Here is a 17,066-nt window from a genome sequence, read left to right as displayed (position 1 = left end):
TTTATATTCGTCCGTGTAACGTTCAGGGAACACCATTCTCTCCAGAGAGCTTTCCCTGCTGTGTGTGTAGGGGGGGGGGGGGGGTGTCTAAGTGTGCGCGCCCCTCCCACCCTCACGCTGCTCCGCGAAAACCTCCGTCAGTTTTACTATTTGGCGTTGAAGCGTTCAGGAGCCGCCGGTCGCCCCGGAGAGACAGACACAGACGCACCGGGAGCCTCGACGCAACACATCGACCGTCAAGGGGGGAAAAACATGACCGTCGAGAGGATATTCGACGAGCTCGGACATTTCAAAAGGTATCAGAACACTTACTATGCTGACTTTTTTTTTTTTTTTTTTTTTCTTTGCTCAGCTCTGTGGATGAGTTCGGGGTATACCACCAGCAGCCAGTTGGGAACTAACTTCTCAACTCCTGTTGCTATTTTTATTCTAAAACAAACGCTAATAACACCACCAGGGCTCATCCTGGCACACTGCAGAAGTTGTGCACGCTGCGTGTGGACACTTGTACGTGATTTTTCCTACAACATGTAAGCGCAAATTGAGGGGTCTGTTTTCACTCAGAGGAACAATTAATAATTCAAATTATTGAAGCTAACGCCATGTACCAAGAACATTGTTTTGTTTTGTCTTTTTGCACTGCTTTTTTGTCAGTTATGACAGTAAATTAATGTTTTTTTTTTGACAGTTTGTTGGACAGAAGTAGAACTTTTATGACTCATTTTGGCACTGGGAATCTTTGAGGAGCATTTTTCACATCAAAATTTAACCATAAGCCCTGTGTTTTTTCTGGCTTCAAAGAAAGAAATGATAAGATTAGAATATCAAGATAATAAAGAAAATGTGTAAAGATCAAGAGATTATTAAACTTGTCTCATAGTCCAACTTAAAGGGGCAAAAGGTAAATAATGATAAAAAAAACATTAAAATTTGTATCAACATAATGTGAAGATATAGCAGTTTTTGACATTATGAAGTCTGCGCCAGATATAAAGACATCTGAAGTTAGCATGCTAACCAGCTAGCCTCATCCTGGTCTAAAAATCCTATAGCGGTGTGAACACAAACACTCCCCTGGTCCCCGAGCTCCAGGTCTGAACCGCTAACTGACCTAACTAGCAGCAGTTAGCAGTCACTGTGGTGATCTGCTGCTTGCGGTTTGTTTTTAGTATGATTTCCACAAGCAGACAATTTCTACATATTGCACCCTTAAATTAAGTCGAAATCTTTATTGAATCTTAAGCTGTTTGTGGCGTTAACTTGTTATTTGACCAGTTACAGTGACACCTACAAAGAGCTTTATATGAACAAGATAAGAGCTCAAATTCATTTAAAGATGAGTTGCTATGGTGACCTTATTGCATCTGTTTAACGGCAGACCTAGAAAAAAGTCTGCCGTCAGCATAGTTTGATGCATTTTCTCTCTCCAGATTTCAGGCATGTCTGTACTTTGCAGCGGTCCTTCAGGCTGTGGCCTGCGGGATCCAATACCTGGCATCTGTGTTCTTAGTGGAGACTCCGAACTTTGTGTGTGGCGTGCCCGGCAACATCACAGATGTCCTGTACGGCAACCTGACGGGATCCAGCCTGGAAGACATCCTACCGGAATTCAAGTCAAAGTCCAGGCCCCTGGTGGTGAGGACGGATGAGGGAGATCAGTGGGAGCTGGGCCGGTGCCACAGTGCCCTGCGCCTCGACCCCAAGGGCTTTACCTATGACTTCGATGGCAACAAAACCATGAGAGCCTGCGACAAGAACTTTATTTACGACCACTCTGAGGTTTATCAGAGCATAGTGACGGACTGGGACCTGGTGTGTGAGAGAGAGTGGCTGGCCAAGCTGTGCCAGCCCACCTTCATGCTGGGGGTGCTGATCGGAGCGCTGGTGTTCGGGGACATCGCTGACAGGTGAGCAGGGGGTGGAGGAGGGGGTGGGTGAAGTTTGAACATGATAGATAATTACTGGGCAACACAGCCTTAGAATACTATCACCAGGCAAATATCACAGTCTTTTTGACCAAATACCTCAATATTGCCAGAAAATTGCAGGGATAAATTTTGGTACTTTCACAAAATATCAACACAATAAGTGTGAGTGTTTTAGTAAAGAGTAATATGAAGTCAAAGTATTATAGTTAGTATAACTAGTACTAGAGGGAGAACTGTTTAAGTTCAAATGACATCACTCTACTGTAATGCAGCCTTTAAAACCAGGAAGCTCCTCTCCCACAGCTCCACACTCATACATTTCTAATAATAGGGATAGTGAAAGTGACAAAGTGGATCACTGGTCTGGACGATGATGGGATTGTTGGTTGAAAGACGTGATGACAGCAGGTTCCCCGGGCACGCTTTGAGACGGAACAGCTGACCTGACCAAACAGCTGCCAGCTGTTCAGCCAATACTGAAGCAGTCAGCGTTTAAGAAGCAGGAGTTTAGTCTGATAAAGTCAGAGTGGAGAGGGCCACTCTGTCATGTCTGGGAAACATATCTTATAAAATTAACGGAGGGTAAGGATTAAGTGCTAATGGTTACTGTGGATGAGTTAATCATCATCTGGTTTTATGCTTTTCATTCGCACGACCACTGGTCCAATGCCTTTTGGTCCCCGCGGCCCGCACCGCGAGGTCAAGTTCTGTTTGTCGGTGGCTGCAAGTTACGTTGAGCCGGCAAAAGGGGGCTGTGGAGCATCTCTTTAATGTTGAGGGCAAGGTGCAGTTCCATGTTTGTTATGCTCCAAATCTGTGTCAAACCTTTTTTTCGTGTCAAGAACCACTGACCCACATTTGATAAGCTTTTGTTGCAGGGTGACGTTTCACCACAGAAAGTGTGTGAAAACCCACGACCAGTGTAGTCGGACATTCTGCCAGCTGGGTTACTTGAGGATGGATTTATAGTGAAAATAGATGACACCCCCTTTTATGCTGCAGACCCCCTGGAACCTCCTCAAGGGCCCCCAGATGACCCCACTCTGAGGACCACTGCTCTATACACGCAACTGCTTGAGAGTATTGGTGTCACTAGCCAATCCGGCAGATGTGAAGAGAGGCGGTCATCACACAATACTTTATTCCCGACAAAACAATGCATTTCTGACCTGACCATTTACTTGTTGTCCATTTACTGTCTCTCCTCCTGCAGGGTCGGCCGTGTGAGGATCATGATGTTCACCAGCCTCTGTCAGTTTGTTCTCGGGGTGTCCGTGGCCTTCTCTGGAAACTACTACATATTCATAGTGCTTCGCTTCCTCCTCGCCATGGTGAGTTCGGCTGTGTTCGTGTGTCCTGTGTCTGTGAATGACGTGGAATGAAGTTATAATGAAGTGACAGCTAGTGAAAAATGCTGACGATAACACCTATGTTATTAACGCTTGTCCAGCATGGGACAAGGGAGGCCCCTCACTCTCTGCTGGTAAGCAAACATGCTCCTTTAGGTTCTTTGTAGTTGTTTTTCTACAAAACATTTTCATGTTCTCTCTGGATATACGAAGGTCCTCCTATTAGTCACATCGCAGCCAAGCCAACATTCAAACCAATGCAAGATGTCTTCTCCAGCTGTGTATAATAAGAATGTGCAGCGACTGTGTTTCTTCCCTCTTTTGTGCTGGGTGTGCAAGGTTATATTTTGGTTGAGTTAAAGTGGCAGTTTTACGTGTTTTAAGTGCCATTTTATGTGAGTGGATTGCAATGTGTCTTGAGAAATGGGACCTTCTCCGACCCCCTGGGTTGCCTGTGTCTGATTTCTTGAAGTTGTTTAATGCCGCTGGACTGTGAATTTCTACGCTAGCCAACATCCAAAGCCTCAAGCACAACACAGAAGTTCCACCCCTGAGTATTTACTTTGAAAAAACACCCCAAATGGTCGACTGGCAACTGCTTGATATTGTAATAATAGCGTTACATTTATTTGAAACGAGGTGATGCAGGGAATAAGCAGAAATGGCACAAGGCATGCTCCAATTTGTCATTATCAAGAATCAGTACAAGATGCATTGTACTGAAAAATGTAACACTGGATCGCTTCTCACAAGTTAAATCAGGTCGCATACTGGCAGAGATCAGGTAGAGGAGCACTCTGAAATTCCAAAACTCACATGTGTACAAGTAGGTAAAGATAAGGCATTCGTGGGATAAACACCAGCAGAGTGGATTAAATAACAGCGTCCTGAGAAGGTATATGCATGTTTGTGCTCAGCGTAGCTGGTACAACATTGGCATTAAATAACATGTTTATGAGGCGAAGGAAGGGAGTCATTATGAGTCGGCGTGGCAGAAAGCCCCTACAGTCAGTCCACTGTTTCACTCCTCTACGTCTTCTTCTCCCATCCCCCACTCCTTCCCCCTCAGTCCACTAGAGCTACAGCTGTTGTTTTTCACATAGAACCAGACTCTCACATTCATACTGCACTGCCACAACAAAGTGCAGATTTAGCAGGAGCGTGGGACTCACGGTATGTCACACGGAGATCTGACGACAGCGTGTTTACTCACAGTTGAACATAAAACTGTACATTTTGGGGTGTGTATGCGTGCAGATGGAAAAGACCAATAATCCCACTTTTCAAAGCAAGACTGTGTGACTTTTCAATGACAGATGGACACTTTGTTTCACGAAAAAAGACTTGAATTTAGACTAAGCGATGAAACTCCCCTTCGCTCACCTCAGTACACTCAGGGGTTCTGCTGCTGAGGTCTGACTTGTTCTGGTATGACCAGCAGCACATGGTGGCTACTGTCCCCATGTGAGGGGCCCTCACTGAGTTTTGCTCAATTCCCGAGTGACCACACAGTAGAAGTTGACTTTACTTTGAAAAGATCAGGAAGCATATTTCAGAATTTACATTGAATTGTATGAGCTACAAAGTTATTACAAATTAAAATTACAATTTTTTGTTTTAAGTAAAGTCACTTTGTCTGATTATACAGATACTTTTAAAAAGTCAGGAAACTGATAACCTCAGGATTACCAAGTAAAGTAGGTTCATGATTTGATTTTTTGAGGCAAAGTTTGTCTGTTGTGTCAGATATTACAGTGTAGGAATCATGATTACGCTGATCTCAACAATTGAGCTAATAAAGTCTAATATTGATCTTCCAACCCCCCTTCCATGTCCCATCCTTTCCTTTTTCAGGTCTCCAGTGGCTACCTCGTGGTCGTGTTTGTCTATGTCACGGAGTTCACCGGCATCAAGGTGCGCACATGGACCTCCATGCACGTGCACGCCGCCTTTGCCGTCGGCATCATGGTGGTGGCCCTGACCGGTTACCTAGTGCGGGTCTGGTGGATCTACCAAATCATCCTCTCCACGTGCACCTCGCCCTTCCTGCTCTTCTGCTGGAAGTTCCCTGAGACGCCGTTTTACTTGATCGCCAAGGGCCGTTACAAAGAAGCTGAGACCCTGCTGGAGACGATAGCCCGCTTCAACGGCCTTGATTACAGGCTGAAGGTGGAGGACCTCCTGGAGCCAGAGAATGGCAAAGCTCTGCTGGACGGGGGAGAGGAGCGGCCGCCTCAGCCTGAAAAGAAGTTGTCCATCCTGGATCTGTTCGGCAGCTGGAGGATGGCGGGCCGCACGTGCACAGTGTGGGCCATCTGGTTCATCGGCAGCCTGGGCTACTACGTCTTCTCTTTGGGCTCGGTCAACCTCGGAGGAAACCAGTACATCAACCTCTTCCTCGCTGGTAAGTGATTGGCTGATAAGTGTGAATACGACAAATCAGAGTGACACATGCCAATTATGTCGGTTCTTTGTTCATTATGGTAGGAAAAAAAATGGCTGCCTTGTCAAAAATGATCTCACATTACAGCAGAACAGTATCCTAAAATATGCATTCCAGGAAACTTGAGGAAGTCAGAACTGAGGTAGTAAATATATAATATGACAGTTCCCACATTGCCAGACACCCTCATCAAGCCCACATACTGCATGGAATCACGGCACCTGGGCTTTCCGTTCTTGTGGGCTGGATCTGACCCCCGACTTGGGCCAGTTCTGGTTTATTTGGGTCACTCTGGGCTGACATGCGACCATGCTAAGACTTGCTTGCGGCTCTGATTGGGCAAACCGGAGTGGACCTCCTCCGGACAAATGATGTTCCATCTGTGCTTTGAACGGGAGTGATTTTGAGGAGTTTTGAAAAATCGAGGTGGATATTGTATCTTATCATGGGTCACATCACCTAGCCCTAAACCGATGAAGAGCAGGGAAACATGTGAAGTGTGAGTTTTCGACTTGTGCTCCTGTGTCAGTTATCATAAATACCTCTTTATAATGGATAAAGTGGTTTGTTTGGACCGTCACAGGCCCAGTACTGGGGCCAGACAGACCTGGCAGAGCAAATTAAACATGAGCTTGGTAGACTCGTCTGGACATCAGAGGAGAAATTGGCGCGTCCTATGTTATACAGAATCAAGTATCAGTAAGTCAGGACGAGGTAGACGTAATTATAACCTTCAGACACCACAAGTCAGCTCACATGAGGGTACCAAGTGGGAAGGACAGTGAGTCCCCCCCCCCCAAATCTCTCCCATAACAGTGGTAGCGATATTGCAGAACACTTCAACAACATCGTTCTGCTTAGGTTAGCTGTTGACAACTGCCTCACTACTTAGGGGCAGTTAGGGTTCAGTTCTGTTATACAAAGTTATATCTGTTTCAGTGTGTTTGTGTGTCTGACAGTGAGGCTGGGGAGTTTTTCAGGTCGCTCACGTAATCTAATGACAGATCTCCTCCCAGGTAAACAAACAGGCTTCTTAGATAGTTCCAGCCCTGCTTACTCAAGCTGCCCTATTTAAAACCGTCAGCTTCCACTCAACTCATAAACTATAAAACAATGTATTGAAGAAGAATAGTAAGAAGACTATCATGTCACTGGGGGGGAGGCGGTGAGATGCTGGCTGTTCTTCAGGGTTAGCTTTGTTTACCGCTCTGTTCTTGGCAACGCAGCAGGTCACATTAGCCTGTGTGCAAATTAAGAAAAGCTACAGGGCTGCCATCTGGGAGCTGAATAGTTGCGGTTCCTGCGGTTTTTCATCTAATAAGCGAAATGAGATTTGTACCGTAATACACATTTCTTTTTGTTTGTTTATTTTTTGTTAAACATAATTGAGAACTGATGTGCTGCTCATGCAACGCTATTTTTGCAAGCGGGGGAAGTTTTCCAAGGCAAATTTTCCGGGTTTTTCACTTTGATAATAAACACTACTTTTTGGTCAATTCATGTCTCGATATTACATTAGAGCAATTCGGCAAACATATGCAGTATTTACACTAAATCTACTTCAGTTTTTCCTCTTTAGACTTTAATGTGCTTCCCAGTAGGAGCATGTATAACTCCTGTTCATTTGAAATAGTCGGGGTACATTTTGAGAGAGGCCAACCTTTCAGATGAGGGCTCCAGTGTCACGGCGACCTCTGACCGAGAGCTGCTGTGACTGGCTGTTTCCAGGTGCGGTGGAGATCCCCTCCTATCTGGTCGGCTGTTTCGCAATGGACCGGATCGGCAGAAAGAGGACCTGTGCCCCAGCTCTGCTCCTGGCCGGGGTCGCCTGTATGCTCATCATTGCGGTACCTGCTGTACGTACAGTTTTTATGTTAAAAAAGAACAAGGTTTGGTATTCTTATGGTCTGTCTCATGATAATCTTGTAATTCATGCTTATTATTACTCTAAGGTTATAAAACCACTGGCTCCAATATTTAGCAGACCCACAAACAAAAATCCCAAATATGTTGCAAACACTTATTCAGAGGGAATAAGGCACACAGATCATTCTGCCATGTTCAGTGCAGTTGAATTATTCATCAGTTCAGTTCATCAATTAATTCGTCATTATTCTTTCTCGCTCTTACAATCATCTGTGGGCAGCAGTGGAATATAACTAATTACTCTATTTGAGCACAAATCATTTGAATAATAATAAGATGTACCGGTAAAACAAACACTCCCACCAATTTCTCAACATTTTCAGATTTTTCTTTTACGAGCCAGATGTTCAATCAATTAATCGAGATAATCAGCACGACTAATTGATCAATTAGTCATGAATAATTACTGTTCCCATACGAAATAGTGAAAGGTCATATCTCCACTTCAAGCTTCTACAAATCACATACAAAATCCTGAATAATAATAATCTTACGATATAATATAATCAACTGCATTTACTGTTTTTCTTTCTTTTTAATACTTATGGGTGTTATCATTTAAATGCGCTACTACATTCAGACCCTCATACGTACTAACTGTGATACAGGGCTACTTCTGCACTGATACCATCTGTCCGAACTATTAGCTCTTGAAGTTGACTGTCTTGCCATTTCCCAGCTGTCACGTGTTTTGAGCTCTGACCCATAGTAGTGCAGCTTCTGGTCGAGTTGGCAAACAGCTGATAATGTAATGTCCAAGTAAACATGACCCGTGACACCGAAAGCCATTGTGAACGGAGCTGTCACCAAACGCGAGCGGAAAAAGAGAGAGCAGCATGGAGACAGAGCAGACGGCAGAGAGTGCAGGCCCAACACCACATACCAGAGTGTGTGTAACTCTCTGCGATAAACATCTTAGACAAATATATCTAACCTTCCCAAACATACAGTTTGACAGCAGTGTTCGGGTCAGTTACTGCGTATACAGTGGACCCTCACATGCTTTTGTTATCCACCTAGACCAGGTCAAAAGTGTCCAGGTCCTGCTAGCTCGGCAGTCCGCAGTGTTACGGGAAGGACACTAATCTTATCTTTCGTTTCCTTCCATCCTAGTTACTTCACTCTCCTGACAGTCACATTGTAAATTCAGCGTGCACTAGTACAAATGATATCTCCCAAAATGTTGGGACTATTCCTTTGTAGGAACTTAAACTTTTGGAAAATATCTGTGTTATTGAAGCAGTCCCCATCAAATCGAGACAGCATACGCTTCAGTTCATAGTTCATCCATGGATGGAGTGCTGTAAGAGGGTCTGCTGCTGTTTAAAGCCAGGATATTAATGGAGTCAGTGGTGTAATGAAAAGGCTGTAGGTCAAAGGTCGGCTTTCCTTCAGAACAAAGTGATGTGCCAAAGAGCGAACAAATATACGTTGTTGCTAACTTCTTTACCCGCCCCCCCCTCCTTTTCCACAGGACATTGAAATACTGGCGATCGCTCTCTGCATGACAGGGAAGTTTGCCATCGCTATCGCCTTTGGACTCATCTACCTGTACTCCTGTGAGCTTTACCCAACAATCGTCAGGTAAGAACAAAACAGAATCTAAACACGTTCGGCCCCTGGAAGCAAAGAATATCTGAACAAGAGCTGAGCTTTGTGATTTGTCCTTTTATGGATGCGTTTGCAAACCCAAAACAAAACAAACCCAGCACAAGGAAGACCATCCAAGAGCGCTTCATTTTTGAAATTAGAGGGAGGACTCCCGATGTATGACCCACAGAAGATTTTTCAAATTTAAAGAATTATTAGCTTCTTTGCCGAAGCATTGATCTTAAAGGTGTTATTGATGACATTCAGCCACCAAATGTGGCCCTCCATTTCTTCCTTACTGTTGCACTTACATTAAAACACCACTGTTGTTGGGATCATCAAGTGGTTGCCAGTTTGTTGTAGCTAGTTTAGCCAAGAGATAGCTAGATAATGTTAGGGTAGTCATCAGGTTAGAAATCAGCCATTTTTAAAAACGCTTTTTACAATAAACTGGCATCAACTGAGAGTCTCAATGGTGACGAAACACGGATACCACGTGATTCCAACAGTATCATACTATTGGCTGACAAAGCATGTTAGGAGCTGGAACCAAATTTTTAAGGAAAAGAGATTTTTTTTCTTCAAATTTGTACACGCTCTGTAGATGTAATAAAAATAAAAAAATAAAAAAAAAGATTTGTCTACATACAAATGTCCTATCTCATATATATGAAGTGTTAACTACTTTGATCTTTTCTTTTTTATGTTTGTATGTTTTTGTGTCCATTCTTCAGATTCCTTTTAAACCTAGTCTATTGGGCATGTTAACAGTGTTTTGATATCTAAGGAAAAATAAATATCAAGAAAAGAACAGTCATGACTATTATTATGGACACATTGAAGCCTTCATTTCAGTGTCCTTTAATGTCAGACTTGAAAAGAAAAATGGAAAAGCTGTGAAACAAGAACCATGGACGGTGCAACCAGTCCGCAGATCGGATACACCCTTTAATCATGAAGTAATGTTGCTTTTCCAGAGTACTCTTTGTTTGTTTTGGTGATGGTGGGCCTCATCTCAGCACCCTGACGTCAGTGGAAATCTATCTTCTTTAATGTTGCTGGCCATGTGCCTCTCCCTCCAGGTCTCTGGCCGTGGGCAGTGGCAGTATGATGTGCCGTGTTGGCAGCGTGGTGGCCCCCTTCTGTGTGTACCTGGCTGATGTCTGGGTCTACCTGCCTCAGGTATACAAGTTCTCTCCAAAACAACGGATATTACTTAATATTTGATTGCCTGCTATCGCCGCAGATCTGTCAACTTTGCACCTTGTTCCTATTTGCCAAAGTTTATCTACGACTGTAACCTGGCAACAAAAACACATTTGAACTAATTGACTTTGCCCTTTTTATAGCTCATCGTGGGAATCCTGGCTTTCATTATTGGAGTGCTGACATTGTTGTTGCCAGAGACCCTGGGCAAACCTCTGACAACCACCTTGGAAGAGGCCGAAGCTCTGGGATGCGAGCCCAGCCAGAAGAACTCAGCCCTGGGCCATAAAGACGCAGAGGACGGGGTGGAGATGAAGTAATGTGGAGCCAAGGCCCGAGCTGTGGAGGTCACTGCTGGGAAAAAGCCAGAGAGATGGACCCACAGAGAGATGCTTTGGAAAGGAAGAATGAAGGAGTAGAGAGAAGGTGATAGCTGCCAAAAGTGCATTGGATTGTTGGAAGAAAATCAAAAAGCTCCTTTCTTAACCTTTTTGAAATGATGTGTTTGTTGACATTTTGTGCCACAAAGTGAGTAACAGTTGAGTACTTTAAGAGTCCTAAGACATTACACAAACCTGCACGCAAACATATCAAGAAACGGTGCAATCCCATCAGTCCATGAAGTCGCTGATGGAGAGAATCATTTGCCATGTATGTGTATGTATATATTGTGTGTGCCAAAGACCAAGGAAATATGAAGTATTAGAGGATCATTTCAGTTTGTGAGAGGTTCGGTTCTAGTTTTGCAGTTTTGCCCCCATTGTTTCTGTCGCTCATGATAACTCTGTGCTCACCAGGGTAGTTGTTAAGATCTGGATGCACGGTGATGGAGCTAAAACACTCTAAGAAGGCGAGTGAGATCTTGTAAACAAGCCAAAGTTCAGCCTTGTTATCCCAAAAGCTATGTGTAGAAATAGAAGCCAAAGGTAGGGTGCCACAAATGTTAGGAAAACTGTGTGAACACTACAACTACAGCAGGCGTCAACAGGTTAAGGTTCAACCAGGAAATGTGAGCGGTGACAGCGGACAGGTTGGGAAGTATACGTTTATGGTGTGCTCTTTCGGAGAAGTTGAGCTAAACCCCTGCGTGATCTCAGCAATTTCACTTTGCAAATACAATTCTTTTGGAAGAACTGAAACTGCAAAAATAAGACCCAGGGGGTCGATACATGGGAATTATGCTTTTAAATGAAGGAAGTTAAGAAGGACAATGAAGTTAATGAAGGACATTAATGATGCAACAGTCAACTTAGGCAGTGTGACTTACTTACCTCTCTGAAACAGTTGTTATGATTGTAGATCAGGTCTGTGTCTGTCTGTCTGGAACATATAGAAGATACACATGATGCAATATATTTAATTTGCATGATATAAACAGCAGATTGTTGAATTCTTTCATGATAGCATGAAAGCAGCTTATTTTTAAAGTCACATATTTAATTCTTTTAATTCCTGACTTCTGTCTTTTAAATCTCAGGGCATCCACTTTAGTGTATCACTGTGAAATGATCCTAAACATATCTTCTACTTCTACTGTCAGTTTGACATCTAATCTTGCTCGAGATGCCATTCTCCTCTGACGCATCAGTGGTGCGAAGCTCGAATGCTGGGCTAAAGTTATCCCTCTGTGTTCTGGGTTGCACATCTGATAAATGTTGTGGGAATGCGACACATTGTTATCGTTTCACTTCTTCATGCTTGATCAGCAAGTGCAAAGATGATCCAGTCGGGCCGTATTTCAAGGTAAAACGATGTATTTGATTACCTGTTAGCCAACATTAGCATTTATCCACTCTGTAGCTAATGTAACTATTTGTTAGTGTTAACATAATACAATAGGAAAGGTGTACATTAATTCAAAAATATTAATTCACCAATGGATATGTTTATTTAAGCTTGGAAGTAAAACACAGTGGATGTAATCAAACAGCGACGTTAGCTTGCAAGTGGTTGAATGCTAACGTTAGCCAACAGGTTATCAAATGTGTAGTTTTACCATAATATACAGTCAGTGTCTTTTCAGTTGTGGATCAATCAGGAAGCGGTGAAATTACAATGATTTCAGATTTACCACATTTATAAGCAACTTATGCGACTTCCCACCTTGAGCTTGATGTCAGATCAAAATGGCCGCTGTCTGAATGTGTCACTTAGCTTTTAACATTGTTATCTAGTGTGTGTGTGTGTGTGTGTGTGTGTGTGTGTTGTGTGTGTGTGTGTGCGTGCGTGTGTTTGCGTGTGTGTGTCGGTAAGTCTGAAAGCTTGTGTCCTAGTTTTCCTACATGCCTATTCAGCGTATGCAGTCTAAATGCTGGACCTTCTAAATGAAAATGTGTATACGTATATGGCAATACTACATGATACAGTATGTGTTCAAGAGTCAAGATGTGATCTCCAGATGTTTGGACCAAAGGCAGGAATGAAGCGCAACAGTGTGGAGATGAAATTCACCTGCTTTTTCAATATGTTGTATACTGCTGGCATGTTTTTGTTTCGTATCAAGCCGTAGCGTGGTGCTTTTAATCTGAAGGAGAACACGATGATCAATCACAATGATCGGCCGATGATGTTTGTTCACCAGGCGATGAAAACACTCAGGTTCAGTATTCAGCTCTGAACAGTTTTACAATCAAGAATGATTTTTTTTTTGTTTCTTTGTAATATTGTTTTTATTTCATTATGTAAAAAAACAATAAAACATGAGCTTATCTTAATTTCTGTCTTGTTGGCGTGTGTCTGCTATAACATCTCATTGCAACTTCGCAGGTCTGAAGCACTCTGGCTCTTCCCTCTCCCTCCCCCTGCCTTGTCAAACGTGAGGGTTCAACCCAGTGCTGGAAAAGTAGGAAATCTATTTCTGTCTTACGGGGAATATAGAGCAGGTCTGGGAACTGCCCGCCAGCACTAACAGCTTCCTATTCGCCGGCAAAGAGGAGGTCCCTGCTGCCACAGCGCCAGCTCTCTCTGCACCACCCAGAGCACGAACAAACCCTCTGTGTTCAACTTTGGCGCAGAAAACTCTGCAGATGCATGATCAGTGTGTGTGTATGTGTGTGTGTGTGTGTGTGTGTGTGAGTGAGGGTTTGTGCATGAATGGAAAAGTTATGCACTTCGCTTGAACCTCAACAGCCAGGCTGATAATGTGAACTTCCAGTTCTCTCATGACACTGTTGCTGCAAATGGTGTGTGCGGTTAAAATCGGACACCATGGACACCATCTTCTACTTGTGTGTGTGTCCTTCTACTTATATCTTGGGGAGGACCAAATTTAGCTTAACACTGAGTGAGGACATTATTTTTAAAGGGCTTGGGAATGTGCTATGTCAGTACAGAGAAAAGAGGGAGGAGGTTAATTAGAGAAATGCTTCTTCTTCTACTGTCAAGGCACATGGAAAAGGTTAGAACGGGGGCTAAAGGCCAATTAGCGACCATGTGCCTGCTATACATATCTGTGGCCTCACACACGACACACACAGCTCTTTTTCTCGTTAGATATCTTTCAACTGCCCTGAGCCTTGAGTATTATCCCATTATTAAATGATCGTTAAGGGTTTAGGAGCTACAAAATCACAGGGTTTCAGTATCGACCGAACACTAACACAGAGTACTGAGTCCAAACTGTGGATTGTTTTGTTAGGTGACGTGTTCCAGCAAAAATGCAAAGATAACACCATGTGCTGGCTGTAGCCGGGAGTTGCGTCAAACTGAATATGGCTGATCTGCAATCTCAGCACAGTTTGTGATAAATTTTATATATATAGAAATTCCTTTCACCCACAGAAAAAACCCTGCTCCTGAAATGCCTCGTTAGTAGTCTCGTCATTGTGACATCACACAACGTCACCACGTCACACATTTGCATAGTTTATACCTAGCAGCTAGTTTGTCGTGTAACTTGGAAAGATTATCCTGGGAAATCTTTTCATCCATCATTTTTTTTCTCCATTTTTTATCTCACCAAGTGATTCTTTTTTTTTTAATGTGTGAAAGCGAGTCATTTATTTTTTTCTTCACTCACCCCATAGGGCTTCCACAGTAAACACCAGCGATTCATTCATAAAGCGATTTTATCAGTGATGTGTTTTGTAGGTTGCCAAAGTTTTCAAGAAAAAGTTATGGAGCTGCAGGACCAAGCTCGATTTAGTAACACTCCAGTGTCGACGCAGCATGTACCATCAGGAACTGTATTAAGAAGTCTTACAGTGTGGATGCATCTTGGTAAAAGTATGAAAATACAGAAGGAAGACGGGCCGTGTAGGATAGGCAGTGTTGTCCCTGATGGGAGAGAGGAAGGTAATTTCACAACCGGGGAGCCGGAGGGAAGTTGAGTCGAGGTTGGGTGGAGTGATGGACGGTCTGCTGCAGGGCTGAGATCGCTACACAGAATGTGACGGCGTGGACCGCGGTCTGGAGGCTGCTGTGTTAGTAGCTGCTGGTATCACTCTGATATGTGTGGCAGCACCGGAGTTGTTAGACAGCTTCGAGGACGAGGGAGGCTGCAGCGTTCCAGACGGAGCGAAGAGGCGTCAACAAAACCTTTTCACACATATTTTTGTTTTTTCCACAAAGTAAAGCCGACACAGTGGCTGCAATAGTTAGAGGACATTTATTGTGAAGACTGTAAAATGATGGACTGCATTAGTTGCTGTTAAACAGTTATAAACCCATCCCGGACACCCTTAAAAATGCCAGGAATAGTTTCATAGCCGCCAAGAAACCGAAAAGACACAAATGTTATCAAACTTTTTTTGTCTTTTTTCCTTCCTGAGAATCTTAATTGGAATGCAAATGAATACAAAATAATAAATTAAACTGGCAAAAAAAAGCAAACACTGAACACAATGAAAAAGGTAAAGACAATGGAGATTAGGATGGTAGAGCGATACTTCGCAGATGACAGTCACATATAGCTTATGGTTACTGTTCTCTGGATGTTTTTTTTTTTTTTTTTTTTTTTTCACGAGTGATGATAAACACGCACTCCGAATAGCTGCTGGAGACATTAGTGTTAGCTGTTAACACTTCACACTTAACATGATAGCATTCTCGAGGAGAGAAACACCAAACCCTTAGACAGGAACATGATCCCGTTAGAAATCAAAATACAAATCGGTATCCAGTTTAGTGACCAAATCCCCTCATTTTGCTGCAGAATTTCAGGAAAAAAAGTGCAGAATATTTGTACAGTTTTTGCAGTAAAAAAAAAAAAAAAACAAACAAACAAAAAACATTGGTATTTGGCAAACTCAATCTTTTTCAACTTTGGATTAAAACAAATTGCGCTCCATATACAGTATGCTTTTTTTCCTTCTTTTTATTGTGTTTGACTTTAAAATAAAATCCAGCCCTTTAAGTCTCAACAAATGCTCCAAATAACAAATCTACGCTAAAAACACGCCGCTGGCTTTTTTGGTCAAACTCAATCATTCATGCACACACAGTTGGAATTCTCTGAATTCATAATTGAGTGCTCACTGTTTGACCCTCATTTATACCTACTAATATCTCACAAGTTAAACAAAATGTTATAAACCAATACTAGAACAGCTGACGCGACTACGTCACAACTCCACCGGCTGTGCACGGAGCTTCCTGTCAGTAATCAGAATTCTTGGCGAGGTTTGGCACTTATGACAGTCCTAAACAACTAATATACAAAAAAAAAGGGTTTTGGTACTTTTTGAAACTCATTGGATACCATTTCCCATTCCAGCTTTTTCTCTTTTGGGGACATTAACCCATTCATAAAGTATAAGACTCTCTCTTGGGCAATGTCTCCTCTGCTTGCCAACATTTAAAATATTTCCCAACACGTTTAGCTATCCACATTCTGCATTGATCTCTCCTGGAGATTACAACAATGATGGATTTTTTATTTTTTCAATAACATAAACAAACCCAAAAACAAGCTCAAATTAAGATGAAAACTTGAGTCACGCAAATGGAGTTTAGCATTATTTCCCATTGTCCTTGGTCAATTTTTAAATAGAGCATTTCGTCCTTCCAATTACTCAACCCCTTTAGTCCTCAGTGCTGAGCCTGTAACGATAGGAGTCCACTGCAGATGGAAAACAGAGCCTGTACAAACATGAGGGTCAGGATCCGCACACCCCTAAACACACCTCATTTCTCTTAGGAACGCTGGAAGGTGGGGGAAATGCTCCCCTTCGCCGTCAGGCTGTCTCCAGCTACCTCCAGCCAATTCCAGCCAATCAGCTTTTGTTTGGCTTGATCCGCTGTTCGTCAGAAAGCCCCTAGGGATGGACCAGCCAGCTGTTGGCATCCTCCAGGTCTGTGTCCAGCTCTTCGTCTTCATCCAGAGGCTCCGGGGTTCGGAGGGCCAGCTCTCGCAGGAAAGCAGGCGAGTAGGCGGTGGGCTGCGAGACGGATTTGAGGCCAATCTTCTTCTTCATGAGGTGGAACTGGTCGCGGATGAAGTTGTAGAACTCGTACTCGTAGCGCATGCGGTGGTACAGCACCTGCAGGGCCTCCAGAGTGGGCGTGTGCTTGCGTACTGTGCCTGTCATGTTCCCCATCTTCCTGTAGTCTGCGGAGACACCAGGAGGAAGTTCAATCAAAGAACATTCACCATTCTTCCAAAATATACCATTCATGGTAAATAAC

The 17,066-nt window shown here is 43.2% G+C and overlaps 2 protein-coding genes across 4 annotated transcripts in view; one reads left to right on the top strand and one right to left on the bottom strand.

Annotated features, from left to right (window-relative positions):
* Nucleotides 1-85: 85 nt before the first annotated feature.
* slc22a16 (solute carrier family 22 member 16) lies at nucleotides 86-10,939 on the top strand. 2 transcript variants are annotated; one of them, XM_037087189.1, is made up of 8 exons: nucleotides 86-296; nucleotides 1,431-1,907; nucleotides 3,142-3,259; nucleotides 5,132-5,681; nucleotides 7,449-7,576; nucleotides 9,121-9,230; nucleotides 10,319-10,418; nucleotides 10,586-10,939. In XM_037087189.1, exons 1-8 carry the CDS (start codon nucleotides 253-255, stop codon nucleotides 10,760-10,762), a joined length of 1,704 nt encoding a protein of 567 aa, XP_036943084.1. In that variant the 5' UTR covers nucleotides 86-252; the 3' UTR covers nucleotides 10,763-10,939. The 2 variants fall into 2 exon arrangements, with proteins under 2 accessions (XP_036943084.1, XP_036943085.1); XM_037087190.1 differs by lacking the exon at nucleotides 86-296 and adding an exon at nucleotides 322-530.
* Nucleotides 10,940-15,029: 4,090 nt separating this feature from the next.
* Nucleotides 15,030-17,066, bottom strand: part of usta (uronyl 2-sulfotransferase a) — a 59,817-nt gene continuing 57,780 nt past the window's right edge. For both annotated transcript variants that reach the window (XM_037087424.1, XM_037087425.1), the window contains one exon: nucleotides 15,030-16,989. In XM_037087424.1, coding sequence (XP_036943319.1) covers nucleotides 16,697-16,989 — 293 coding nt within the window. In that variant the 3' untranslated portion in view covers nucleotides 15,030-16,696. The remainder of the gene's footprint in view (nucleotides 16,990-17,066) is intronic.

The sequence above is a fragment of the Acanthopagrus latus genome, chromosome 22, assembly GCF_904848185.1.
Source record: "Acanthopagrus latus isolate v.2019 chromosome 22, fAcaLat1.1, whole genome shotgun sequence".
Classification (NCBI taxonomy): domain Eukaryota; kingdom Metazoa; phylum Chordata; class Actinopteri; order Spariformes; family Sparidae; genus Acanthopagrus; species Acanthopagrus latus.
The sequence above is the reverse complement of the archived record's forward strand: the minus strand, read 5'-3'. Positions and strand labels throughout refer to the sequence as shown.

Coding starts and splice junctions, on each gene's coding strand:
- slc22a16 (XM_037087190.1), top strand. CDS start 361: ATGAGTTCGGGGTATACCACCAGCAGCCAGTTGGGAACTAACTTCTCA. Junction 531..1,430: donor CGTGATTTTTCCTACAACAT/GTAAGCGCAAAT, acceptor TTCTCTCTCCAG/ATTTCAGGCATGTCTGTACT. Junction 1,908..3,141: donor TTCGGGGACATCGCTGACAG/GTGAGCAGGGGG, acceptor CTCCTCCTGCAG/GGTCGGCCGTGTGAGGATCA.